This window comes from Rissa tridactyla, chromosome W (assembly GCF_028500815.1).
Source record: "Rissa tridactyla isolate bRisTri1 chromosome W, bRisTri1.patW.cur.20221130, whole genome shotgun sequence".
NCBI lineage: Eukaryota > Metazoa > Chordata > Aves > Charadriiformes > Laridae > Rissa > Rissa tridactyla.
The window spans coordinates 3,088,414-3,100,803 of NC_071496.1; the positions used below are offsets into that span (position 1 = coordinate 3,088,414).

Genomic DNA, 12,390 nt, shown 5'->3' on the forward strand with positions numbered 1-12,390 from the left:
CGAAGCTGCTGCTTGTAACGTGGCCATCCAGTATCCAAACGAGCACCGCACAGTTAATTAGCAAGAATAAATAAGACTAAAAGACGCCTTAGGGGTGTTTTTTCTGTTCCTGTGTTTGTTCGGGGGGGAGGAAAAAGTGATTATATGGAAAATACTGTCCTGTCAATTATCATGGCATCCCAGACCGGGTCGTTTGTTCCTAATTAAAGTATTAAAACGGGTTCTGCACACACTTCTAGTGGTACCCTTGAGATAATGTGGTGTGCAGTTAGTTGGGTGCTGGGGGTAATTTGCTTGATATTTGGCAACACGGATACGTAAAAGCGGTCTGCTCCGACAATGTCGAGCACTGTAATGGAGTTTGTGTTGTTTAATTACCTTCAGATGTAATTGCATGGTATTATATCAGTCCTGTTATGACTTTGAATCCGTGGTCAAAAAGGTATCAAAGCAAAAAAGCATCCTAGAGGTCTCTTAAAAACGCATTTTTCTCTCCGTCCCCAAACCCATCCAGCTTTTATACAAGCACGTATCTAACTGGAAGCAATTTACTTCCTTTAGATATGTATTATTACACCGAGGAAAAGAAAATTGATTTCTCACTGTCCAAAAGGCAGCGCCCGCTTTCTTAGCATAATAGAGACCCAGAACTGCCTTGTCTTAGTTTGAGGAGGAAAAAAAAATACAATGCGCTAGAGAGAATGAAGTTCACGTTTCATTTTATTGATTATGCGAAATAGAAGCCCTTCTGGTAAGGCACGTTTGGCAACTTCGTTGTTCAAAATGGAGTTAGTTTGTAAAAGGCATACCCCAAGCTTTAAGTTGAGGCTTAATCGAGGTTGCTCTGAAGGAGCGCGTAGTTGCAGCTCAAGGAGGAGTAAAGTGGAGAGGGCTCTTCCCTGTTGGCAGTCACCGTGGAAATCTGCTCTTTATCAAGTTTGAGACCTCAAGGATAGCCAGAGCAGAGGAAAAGCCATAGGATATACCACCATTTAGAGCTCCGTGTGAGCCATTTCGTCCATGTCCGTGAAGATTAGCACAACTGGATGAGTGCTCATCACTTCTCTGTCCCCTATCAACCACAGAGATATGCAGTATTTCCCTAGATGAGCATGAAATGCCGCTTATTTTTGCGCTGATGTGGGAACCTGGTATTAAAACTCCATTTTTTGGAACGTCACCACCTGCTGACTTTTCTTGTTACCCCTAGAGTGAGGACGAGCACTTGAACAACTTCTGTGGCTTGCTGGGTGTGGAGCACAGCCAGATGCAGCACTGGCTTTGCCATCGCAAGCTCATCACCACGGCCGAGACCTACGTGAAGAACATGTCCGTGCAGCAAGTGGTGAACGCCAGGAACGCCCTCGCCAAGCACATCTACGCTCAGCTCTTCAACTGGATCGTGCAGCACATCAACAAGGCCCTGCACACCACTGTCAAGCAGCACTCCTTCATCGGTGTGCTTGATATCTACGGGTAGGCATGTTTTCTGCTTTTAAGGCTGTTTAATCAGTCGTTTCTGATTTGTCTCGCCCTTCTGAGCACGAATGCTTGACCTTGCCTTGTGGCAGGGGATGGGAATAATAGGAAAGGTTGGAAAAAGCGTGGTCATGATACGTGGATTGCAGTTTCGATCCTCCCTTAGGTTTTCCAGTGCTGCCACTGAAACAGTCTATGGAGATCCCCTTGAGCGTTGGCTTTTGGGGTTGACCTCCCATGCTGTTCCCATTTGGGCTTTCTGTCCTGTGTGCTCTTTAAAGCATCAAGCTTAAAGATGGGCTAGGCGTAAAGGTGCAGATGTGGAGACCAAAGACCGCGTTGGCTCTGCCTGGGGTTGCTGTGGGATTTGAGGAAACTACTTTGCCTCTTCAGCTGTGAAACCACTGCTGCGGGGCCCTCGTGCGGCGAGAGCTTTCGGAGGACTTTGTGAACCTGCGGCAGTGGGATAAGGTGCAAAAAGCTCTGGCATAACCGAGGGTAAGGCTTGCAGCCTGCAAGCTCAGGGGGAACAAACTGCTTTAAATTCACACTGGGCACCAGTTATTGTCTGGTCTGTCATCCTGGAACTTGAGTGCTGGTACTAGAGGGATGCGAGAGTCCCATGTGAAGAGTTAGTTTTAGCTGAAGTGCTGCAAAGAAGCAGAAGATGGAGGAGAAAGGAGGGGGTTGTGTCAGTTGCGGGGTGACAAGGAAAGATGCATTCTGGGTTTGTTGTTTTCCCCTCCCCTCTTTCAACACCATCCCTTTTCCGTCTCTCTGGGGAGCAAGGACAAGGGAGAAGTCACAGGTTGCCCAGAGCGGTGGGAGATGCCCCATCCCTGGAAACATTCCAGGCCAGGTTGGACGGGGCTCTGAGCAACCTGATCTAGTCGAAGATGTCCCTGCTCATGGCAGGGGGGTTGGAGTAGTTGTCCTTCAAAGGTCCCTTCCAACCCAAACCATTTTGTGATTCTATGGTTTTAAATGGGCCAAGCAGCGGCCTGCTGTGCTCCCTTTAATATATTAAAGTACTTGATTGCTCCTGTTTTGGAGGGGAAGGTGGGATGGACAAGTTGTAGCTGCTCCAAGAACCGGTCCCTGACCGAGCGCAGTGGCTGTGCTCGCTCAATCCCGCATCTCCTGTAACGGCAGACTCCTCGTAAGGTCTATCAGATCTAAATGAACCTGAAGTTCAGAACGAAATCCTGCCAAAGCAGTTTGGGTCAGCTGCAGAAAGCTTTTATGGCTGTAATACCTACATGGTTAGTGGAATTGGATCTTGTGTATGAAACCTCCCTGGGGTTTCTACAGCTACTGGTGATGTTGATTTTAATGTTCACTGGACAGAAGTTGGAGCATTGGCGTAACCCACTGCCTGCTCATCTCCATCAGCAACTGCTGCCGTACGGGCAAGGTTTACAGGAATGCTTGTACCAAGTATGCCAGGAGTACAGTCCTCTTCGGTTTGGGATTTCAGTGGGATGGTTTGGGATGGTGACGTTGCTGTCACAGAATGGTATCATAGAATCCCAGACTGGCAGGGGTTGGAAGGGACCTCTGGAGATCATCTAGTCCAACCCCCTGCCAGAGCAGGGTCACCCAGAGCAGGCTGCACAGGAACGTGTCCAGGAGGGTTTGGAATATCTCCAGAGATGGAGACTCCACCACCTCTCTGGGCAGCCTCTTCCAGGGCTCTGACACCCTCAAAGGAAAGACGTTGTTCCTCATGTTTAGGTGGAACTTCCTATGTTCGTGTTTGTGCCCGTTGCCCCTTGTCCTGTCGCAGGGCATCACTGAAAAGAGCGTGGCCCCATCCTCCTGACACCCACCCTTTAAGCATTGATAAGATCCCCCTCATTCGTCTTTTTTGCAGACTAAAAAGACCCAAATCCTTCAGCCTTTCTTCAGAAGAGAGGTGCTCCAGTCCCCTCATCATCTTGGTAGTCCTTTGCTGTCCCCTCTCCAGCAGTTCCCTGTCCTTGAACCTGTCAGAGGTTTGGGCTCTCCCAGGTATATAGCACAGCACCTGGAACACTTTAAATCACCACTTGGGTCTGGCACAGTCTGGTTGGAGGACTATGAGGTGGAAAAGCTGTTTCCCATCAATGTCCCTAAAACCAGAGATTTCTGCAGGCCGGAATATGATAAATAAAGCTTTGAGATGGAGCTTTGTGGGCGATAGCGGGTCAATGCAGAAAGCTGGATGTCTGAGTTACAAAGTCAGATAACGGTTTTTCAGAAATCTGAATAAAAGGAGACTTGAGGATAGCGCTCATGAAAGATTAAGCTGGGCTTGACAACCTGTTAGTGTGGAAGAAAAACCTCCCTTAGCTGCAGGTCTGCTGTGCGTCACGTCCAGCGCGTGGGCCGGTTGATGCTTTTACAGCACTGGTGTCACCGCAGCGTACCGCAGGTTTGTTTTCCGTGGAGACCTGCAGGTCCGATCGAAAGAGGTAGGTTTGCAAGGAAAGGGTGTCCACACTCCAGGACATAACACTTGAGTGTGAGTCTGATCTTTTGGAAGGGAGTATTGCTGTCCAAAAGCTGAGCAATGAACACTCCAGAGACTTTGGGTGCTGGCAGCCTGAGTCTCTGCAGTCCTTCAAAGTGGTTTGGTTCCCCAAACTCAGGTTATTTGGGAGTTTTAACCCATTCTGCCAAATACTGGATTTTTTTTTTTTCCCCCAAATGTCTTGTTTTTCCTTTTCCTCTGGGAGAGGGATTAAGGTTCCCAAGGCAGGGAGTTTCCACGTAGCCTCCACTGCACGTCCCTGACATGCCAAGGACATCTGTCCCTACGCTCCTAGAGGAGGACTGTCCCCGGGGGTGAGATTTCTTAGGGACAAGGTCCAAACCCGGTGTGGAGGCTATGAGATTTGTCTCCTAATTCTCCAGTGCTCGACCCCACATCCTTAATTCTCCGTTAGTGTTGGGGTGAGAGGATGCAGCATTAAAAACCTTAATGTATTTATTGAAATGGCATCATTTGCTGTAGTAGCAATACCGCGGTCTGTCTGAAGAGTGGATTCATGTGGCATTCCTGGACGTGGTGGGGACTTGGTTTTTCCTCTGTTTGCCACATGAAGGGAAGTGTGAACATCCAGGCACCCAGCTCTACGCTGGGCTTATTTATGAACTTTTAAATATTTTAGTATAAACCCTGGTGCCGCAGCGGATTTAGGAGATACCGGTTGTACAGCAGAATAAGGAACAGCAGAAAAGCCAAAATGCAGGCAGGACTTCCTGGCGAGGACGTGTGTGGAGCTGGTGACCAAACCGCTCCATCAATTAGTAAATCACGCTGGCCGAGTCTCTTAATTAGTGACTTCATGAAATCTCCCTTGGAGTTGATGTCGTGCAGCTGCTTTGCCCTCGGATTGCACTTGCAGAGAGGGTTCATAAATCGCATCTGGTGCCTGAGGCAGAAAAAGAGTTTCCACTCCGATATCTTTTCCTCTGTACCCCTGCTCTCGTTGTGTTTTTCCACGCAGCTTGCCGTGCCTCTCCATCTCCATTTAATTAAAATCTTTTCTTGCCCCATTGCTCTGATTATGAACCTGCAGGAGCTGGGATTTCCAAGGAGGAGACCTTTCAGTTGCAAGAGCTGAAGGCGCTGATCTGCTTGGTGTGATGGCCGGGCAACCAAGATCAAGCACATCAGGAGCTCTTTGAGGACATGCTCATCATTGAGGCTCTGGCCGCGTGTTTAATATAAACATTATTTTGGCCCAGACACCAGATTTTGTTGCATTAAAGATTGCAAAGCTCAGTTCATGAGATGAAGAGGGATTGAACGCCCTTTCCGCGGCATGGCCTGCATCGTCTCTAGGGGCAACGCCAGCCCGGGGGCAGGTGGAGAAAGACCTGGTCCTGGGTTTCCTCAGGGGCTGTGGGGCTGATAAAGGCACAAAAGTGGCTCCTTTCTCCCATTCTTCATTTTCCTTTCCCATTGCCTTTTCCTGAGGGCTGAGGCATTTTCTGTGGTGGGCACGTTACCACCTGGCAGTACCCGGGGAACAGCTACATCATGTGGAAAACAGCCAGGAGTCCTCAGAAAATACTAGAAATACTGATTTTTGTGGGTAAAAAAAAAAAAAAGCTTTGTTTGTTTAGTGCTTTGAGACTGGTCTGTCAGCTCCTACAGCACCTATTACCCGAGCAATTATTTCACCGCGCATTTATCATTATGGCAGCTCATTCATTAAGCACAGGGAGCCTTACCACTTCTTCCCTGAGTTGTTTTAATCCTTACAGTCATGCGTCAAAGACTTTTTTTTTTTTTTTTCCCTCCCTCCTCCAACTGTGCCTTAAAAATAGAAATAAAAATAACATAATTCCCCGTGGTAGTTGAAAAATGTCCTTTTTTAAGAGCAAACCCGGCTCCCTCTGCCTACCCCTGGGCACTGCGTGCTTCAGCCCCGACCGCCCCAGGGGCTCTGCTGGCTTTTTGCTGCTTTCCTGTAGTTTGTGGTATTAAAACTGCATATTTTTTTCTTTTCTAATTGTGACTAGGAAGCCACTTTTGAGCTCGGTTTGGAGTTGGCCAGTGGCCCTGAAGGGGTAGGGTAATGTTTTGGCAAGAGGAGCTTTGGAAGCCCTGGTGAAGAGGGGCATCGCCGAGACCAACACCAGACTCCCTCTAAGAAACGTGTTGGAATTGGAGCTGGAAGCACCATTTTTCTCCCTGCCTTCCAGAAGTCGCCTGCTCACGTGTATCTAATTTTTGCGCTCTCGGGGATGCAATACAGAGGCTATAATTACGAATGTAATACCTTCTTTTTCTGCTCTGTTGAATTACATTAAAAGTACCGTGTTGGGTCTTTTAAGACAGCAGCTACTGTTTCTCCATCACCTTTGCAGTTGAATATATTTGGACTCAATATTTCATAATATTTTTCCCCAAGAGGGGCTGTTACATTTCTCGTCTCAGGCAGCGCTTTCGCCTGATGGGCAGGAAGCCACAGTCGTACCGAATATCTCATTCATGCGTAGCAGAAGAGACTCTTGAATCCCTTGAGTTGTGGCAAGGAAAGACAGACATTTTAGGGAAGGAGGAATAAAGTGAAGATCTGGGATAGGAGGAATGCGAAGAGACGGCTGAATAACCGGTGTTCCGTGTCACGCAGATGACACTGTTGCAGAAAAAAGTAGATTTTGAGACGAAGCGCCGCTTAATGCTGATTTATTCATTGCTTTGCAGGTTTGAAACTTTTGAAGTGAATAGCTTTGAACAGTTTTGTATCAACTATGCCAACGAAAAGCTCCAGCAGCAGTTCAACTCGGTAAGGTCAGCTTGGAAACCTTCCCTAAAACTTCACAGGAAACGTAGCAAGGCTGGATTATTGAATGCTTTGATTCTGCTTAATGATGCTTACCTGCAGGCTGGCCGGATCGCGTGGCCAGCATGAATGTAGCCCTTGGGATGCCATCTCTCCCGCGCCATGGTTGTGCGTTGCGATTGCACTAAATGTTGGTATCGTGTTGACAATATTGCTTGGTTGATCGGTAAGCTTGATACTGGAAGCAGGTTTGCAAGTGGCTCATGCAAAGGTTCGCGCGTGGTTTTGAATAAATAGGTAGTTTGCCAGTTTTCTTTTGTGTCGTTTCAATCCTAAACCAAAACCTGGATGATCTTGTGCCGAGTCCTGATTCCAGCGTGCGACAAAGCGTGGGTAGAAACCTGCCCATTAAGTGCAGCTTAAACCTCTACAACACCAACTCTCTATTAAATAGCAGGATTAGACACATTCCCCGTTTTTTCACTTGAACGTGTCTCACAAAAACCTGGGATTCTTCTATTTTATTAGATACAAGCACTTACCTGCGCTGGAAATGAAACCAGTAAGGGGTCGCCTTTTGCTTTTGTTGTAAGCAGGGAAAATATTCCTGTTAGTTTCAGGATACGAGGGGGGAAAAAAAACTTGTTGAATTTGAGCAGCTAAGTACTGCAGGGTAGTTTGGCACTTTGAAACCCTGCCGTATGCGTGGACGTGAACGCTAGCAGTCTATCTCATGCATCGGATCTGCTAAAAATGAAAAGTAAATTATGGAGTGTATTTGCACTGTTCGTATCTTACTTAATATGTCCAACTATCACTTCTGAAGCTTATAAATTCAAACTCTCGAGATGACATGTTTGAAGAGATTTTTAAAAAGCTGTCTTTGAAGAAAAAAGTGCATTTGAAAAATCTTTTTTTTTTTTAATATGCTTAGAGTATCTCAGAAATAGCCAGAGACAATTTATCTGCTTGGGCAGAGGTCTGAGATATGTAAGCCATATGAAGATAAGTTGGTTTTTTTTTATATATAATTTTTTTTTTTAAATCAGAAACTACAATAGAAATGTTCCCGAGTCAGTTAGATACTGCTGCTGATATCCCTTCTGGGAGGATGGGTGCTTTTTGTGAAGCTCTGTTCATAGATGGGGGCACACGCGCTCAGCCCTAGCCGGGGTCCCAGCCTGGGAACCTGCTGCAGGTCACTAGTTTCATCCGCAGAGCGCTGAAGGAGAGAGGGATTTTTCTCAGCCCGAGAGATATGTGTGTCATTGCCATTTCAATATATGCCTCCCACCTAAATGTAGTGACAGCTTCAGTCATTTTCTAGCGAAGTCATTTAAAGCCTTTTTCCCCACCCCCCCCCCCCCCCCCCCCCCCCGCCCCGTGGTTTCCTAGCGTGTCGCTTTTAGTTTCCTTTCCAGAAGCTCGATCGTATAAACGGCAGAGCCTTTACAAAGCTGCACGTGAGGGCACTTAAAGCTTCTGTGGCTTCTGGATGTGCTGGGGGAATACTCTGCTCCAGTGGGGAGGAGTGGGTGAACGGGGAAGGGGCTGGCGCTGTGCTGCCTGGGGTCACCATCAGTAATTCTGCTGGTTTTCCACCCTCAGCACGTGTTTAAGCTGGAACAAGAAGAGTACATGAAGGAGGGAATCCCTTGGACTCTCATAGACTTCTACGATAACCAGCCCTGCATAGACCTTATAGAGGCGAAACTCGGTATCTTGGACCTACTGGATGAAGAGTGCAAGGTAAAGAGGACTACCTACCGTTTTGCTCTTATTTTTATTTTTATTTTTATAGAAGGTTAAAGAACGGGCTTTAACCTGTGGTAGCTTGCAAGAGGGTAAACATCTTCTTTCACATGCGTTGCCTGGATGCTGATGGCTAGGGCAGACTGGTGGCGTTTGCTTTCCTTTAGGACCATTCAGAACTTCCTTGGCAGATGTTTGCTACCAACCTGGGTACCTGGTCTCACCATGTATTGCCACAGCTCGTGTTTCTGGCCTGGCTGTATGTAGGGATAGTCATAGAATCACAGAGTGGTTTGGGTTGGAAGGGACCTTAAAGAGCACCTAGTTCCAACCCCCCTGCCCTGGGCAGGGACACCTCCCACCAGCCCAGGTTGCTCCAAGCCCCGTCCAACCTGGCCTTGAACGCTTTCAGGGATGGGGCAGCCACAGCTTCTCTGGGCAACCTGGGCCAGGGGCTCGCCACCCTCAGAGTGAAAAATTTCTTCCTCAGATCTCATCTAAATCTCCCCTCTTCCAGTTTAAAACTGTTCCCCCTCGTCCTATCGCTACACTCCCTAATTGCTTGCGACTTCTGATTCCTTCAGTATTATCCACGAGCTGAAGTTCCTTCCTGTCTCAAGCCTTATTTTGTCCCAAGGGAAACTTGGCTCCTGTTGCAATAACTATATTTGGAGTAAAGTCGATCGCATTTAGTGTGCAGGCTTCAGATGCTGGAATCTGTGCTTCAGTGGCACACGGCATACAGAAAAAAGCATCTCTGAGAGGGTCTCCTGTTTGGTTAACCTTGCAGCATCAGGGGATAACAGCCACATAGTGAGGGTTTGCTGAGGTCAATGCCAAGCTCTGGCTGACTTCTCCCAAATAACAAGTGATAGGACAAGAGGAAGTGTCCTCAGGTTGCGCCAGGGGAGGTTTAGGATGGATATTAGGAAAAAGTTCTTCATGGAAAGGGCTATCAAGCATTGGAACAGGCTGCCCAGGGAAGTGGTGGAGTCCCCATCCCTGGAGGTATTTAAAAGATGGGCAGACGTGGTGCTGAGGGACATGGTTTAGTGGTGGTTTTGACTGTCAGGTTGATGGTTGGACTTGATGATCTTGAAGGTCCCTTCCAACCTAGGCGATTCTATGAATTTCACACAAGTTTTTTAGAAGGCCGAAATTGCGTGTCCATTCTGCTCTTTTGAGATAGAGAAGCAGGAGCCAGGGATGACCTGTAGAAGCGTCTTCAGTTGCGTAGGCTTCTTGTTTAGCCATTCCTTCAGCATTCTTCTGCTGGGGTTTGGGCTTGTGTCTTCCCTCAGCTTTCCTGAGTTTTGGGTTTGTGGTTGGTTGGTTTGGTTTGTTTTTTTTTTTTTAAACCAGGCTTGTAATGTTGGGAGAGTAGTTTGCCATCTCTTATCCTCTGACTCTCATAACAGCCTAAATTAAATCTTGCTTTAACATTGAGCAGAAATCCCAGAAGAGCAACCCTTCATGAGCATCCATGAGAAGGTTGGGCTCCTTGGTCAGTCATGAATTATCGAATATATCTAGGAACAAAAAAAAAATTTAAGATGGGAGATTTTCTTGGGAAGTTGGCATGCCTGTTTTGAAGGTCCTTGGTGTGAAGAGTAGGTGGCAAGTCCAGAGTCTTGAGATACAGTCATCTCAACAGGAGAGCTCAGTGTGACACTGTGATGATGAGGGCTTCTACACTGGGAAGAGCAGCTTGTATCTCTTCCAGTACTGGTATCTGCACAGAAATGATGGTGAGGAAATACTGGAGAGAGCGTTGTCGGATCGGGGCTATGTAACACTGATACTGTGGAGCCTGACTGGTTTTGCTGCGGTGTGATCAACAAGTTGTCTTTGGGAAGAGTTTCCATCACGACTCGGATATATTCTGTGCCAGGAAATGTCTTACCGATTCTGGAAGGGCTTTGAGGGTCTTTGTATGAGGGCAGGGAAGGGTGAGGCAAGGGGTGGTAGGAGAGCTGAAGCAGGGAATGATGTCCCTCACCAGGATGGCCAAGGTGATGAGAAGGACACAATGAATTCTTGTTGGCTTTTTGGGATCCACGAGTATGGGACGGATCCAGTGGCCTGAAGGCAGGAATGTCATGTTGCATTAGTGGGAAAGATTTTGGATCCATTATTTAAACTAGTGTCCCTGTTGGGATTTTAGGAGACGTATGACTTGTCTGGAAGCAAGGTGACCTGTCAAGTGGCTGTGACAGGGCTGCCTTTCTAGGCATGACGAGGCTGTCCCAACCTGCATGTTCCACAAGCTCAGCCCTCGTCTGGGGTACAAACACTCTGTCACTTTGCGAGAGCCAGCCGGAGTTGGGGCTTTGACCTTTTCAAATCTAGTCTCGGGAAGACTCCTTAAAAATGAGGACAAATTAAACTTAATTTGATGCCCTTAAAATAGCATCTTAGCCAGAGCTGGCTCAGGAGGAGGTCAGATTATTTGCTTGATACTCAGCAGCGTTTCATTTGGTCTCTGTGCTATTAAGCCTGTTAAATTCTTCAGGCTCAAACCAGCTCCTGGGTGTTGTGGGGACCATAAGGAAAGTTTCCCTCGTGCCATATTGGCTGATGATGCCCTTTGCTCCTCTCCGAAGCATCTGGCACGGGTTGTTGCTGGTGACGTTGTATTACGTGGAGCAGTTCCTATGCAACAGCAAGAATGTGGCCAACTTCGCTGTAGGTCTGTCTGCGACTACTTTTTTCGTCCGTGCTTTTTTGGACCAAAAAAATGAAACGCAAGATCTGTTCCCCGCGCCCCTCCCCCCCGTCAAATGCCAATTGTCTGGGTATTTACCTGTCAGTGGGGAATGCTGTCATTAGTCACAGGCCCTTATTATGGGCCCTCTAATCGGCTCTTTTATAATAACCTGCAAGCGTTCTCCAGCTTTATGAAAATTTCAGCAGTGCCTGTCAACCGAAAGCACCAGTTTATGGATGAAAACCTTCACCCCCGCATCACCGGCGGCAGCGTTTGCACCCCTCGGGGAGAGTCGGCCACGGTGGGCGCGGGACCACAATAGGGTAATTGCAAGTCATCTCGTTAGGCGGATAAATATACTCGGGGACTTGAAATGGCATCGAGGGGGTCCTGGCAACATAATGAAACATTAGCGCAAATGCGGAGGGTTTGTCGCTAATGTTCTCGCTTCACAGTATGGATTATTTTTTTTAAAAAAGTCTTTAATGTGAGGTTGGGGAGGGGGGTGGTTGCGTACGTGCTGAAGCAGTTCAGCTAACGAAGGTCATAGACCTTTGGTGCGTAATGAGTCGTGTCACCGTTTAGAGAAGAAGGGGACCAGACAGGGTTGAAACGGGAGTCGGCAGTGAAAGAGAGGGCTCTCAAATTTAAATTGGAATTTTAAGGACAAAACGCGTTTTGTGAAAGCAAATGATAAAAACCCTAGCTTGGAAAAAAGAGGGCTTTAGGACATGTTTAGTTTGGGTTTTTTTTTTAAACAGCTTTGAGGCCTTATGAGTTGGAAGCTGTTGTAGAATTATTAAGGTTGGAGGGGGCTTCTGGAGGTCACTTTCTCCAATCTCCAGTTACATTCCTGGTCTGCCCAGGAAGCCGTGTAATCTCCATGGGACTGTGACCTTGGAGGTTACATGTCCCTCCCATCATGTCTTCTCCTAAATGACCCTGGAGTCCTCAAAGTGCCACTTCCCCATTTCCTGCACTGGAGTGTCACCTGCCCGGATCTGGAGCTTTTGGGACCTCTTGGTTTTGCTTAGGCCTGAAAAGATGGCAGAGGAACAGCAAGAGTTCATGTCCCGTGTGCAGAAATGACCTTGGCCAGAAACCAAGGCCACCACGAGAGGCACAGTATGGAAGTGCTCTAGCAACAAACTGATGAGCCTGAAGAGGAAGGAA

General features: G+C 47.5%; 1 protein-coding gene across 3 annotated transcripts in view; it reads left to right on the forward strand.

Moving 5' to 3' along the window:
* LOC128902110 (unconventional myosin-Vb-like) overlaps window positions 1–12,390 on the forward strand; it is a 154,371-nt gene that overhangs the window by 61,685 nt on the left and 80,296 nt on the right. For all 3 annotated transcript variants that reach the window (XM_054184497.1, XM_054184498.1, XM_054184499.1), the window contains 3 exons: window positions 1,211–1,476; window positions 6,680–6,761; window positions 8,367–8,507. In XM_054184497.1, coding sequence (XP_054040472.1) covers window positions 1,211–1,476; window positions 6,680–6,761; window positions 8,367–8,507 — 489 coding nt within the window. The remainder of the gene's footprint in view (window positions 1–1,210; window positions 1,477–6,679; window positions 6,762–8,366; window positions 8,508–12,390) is intronic.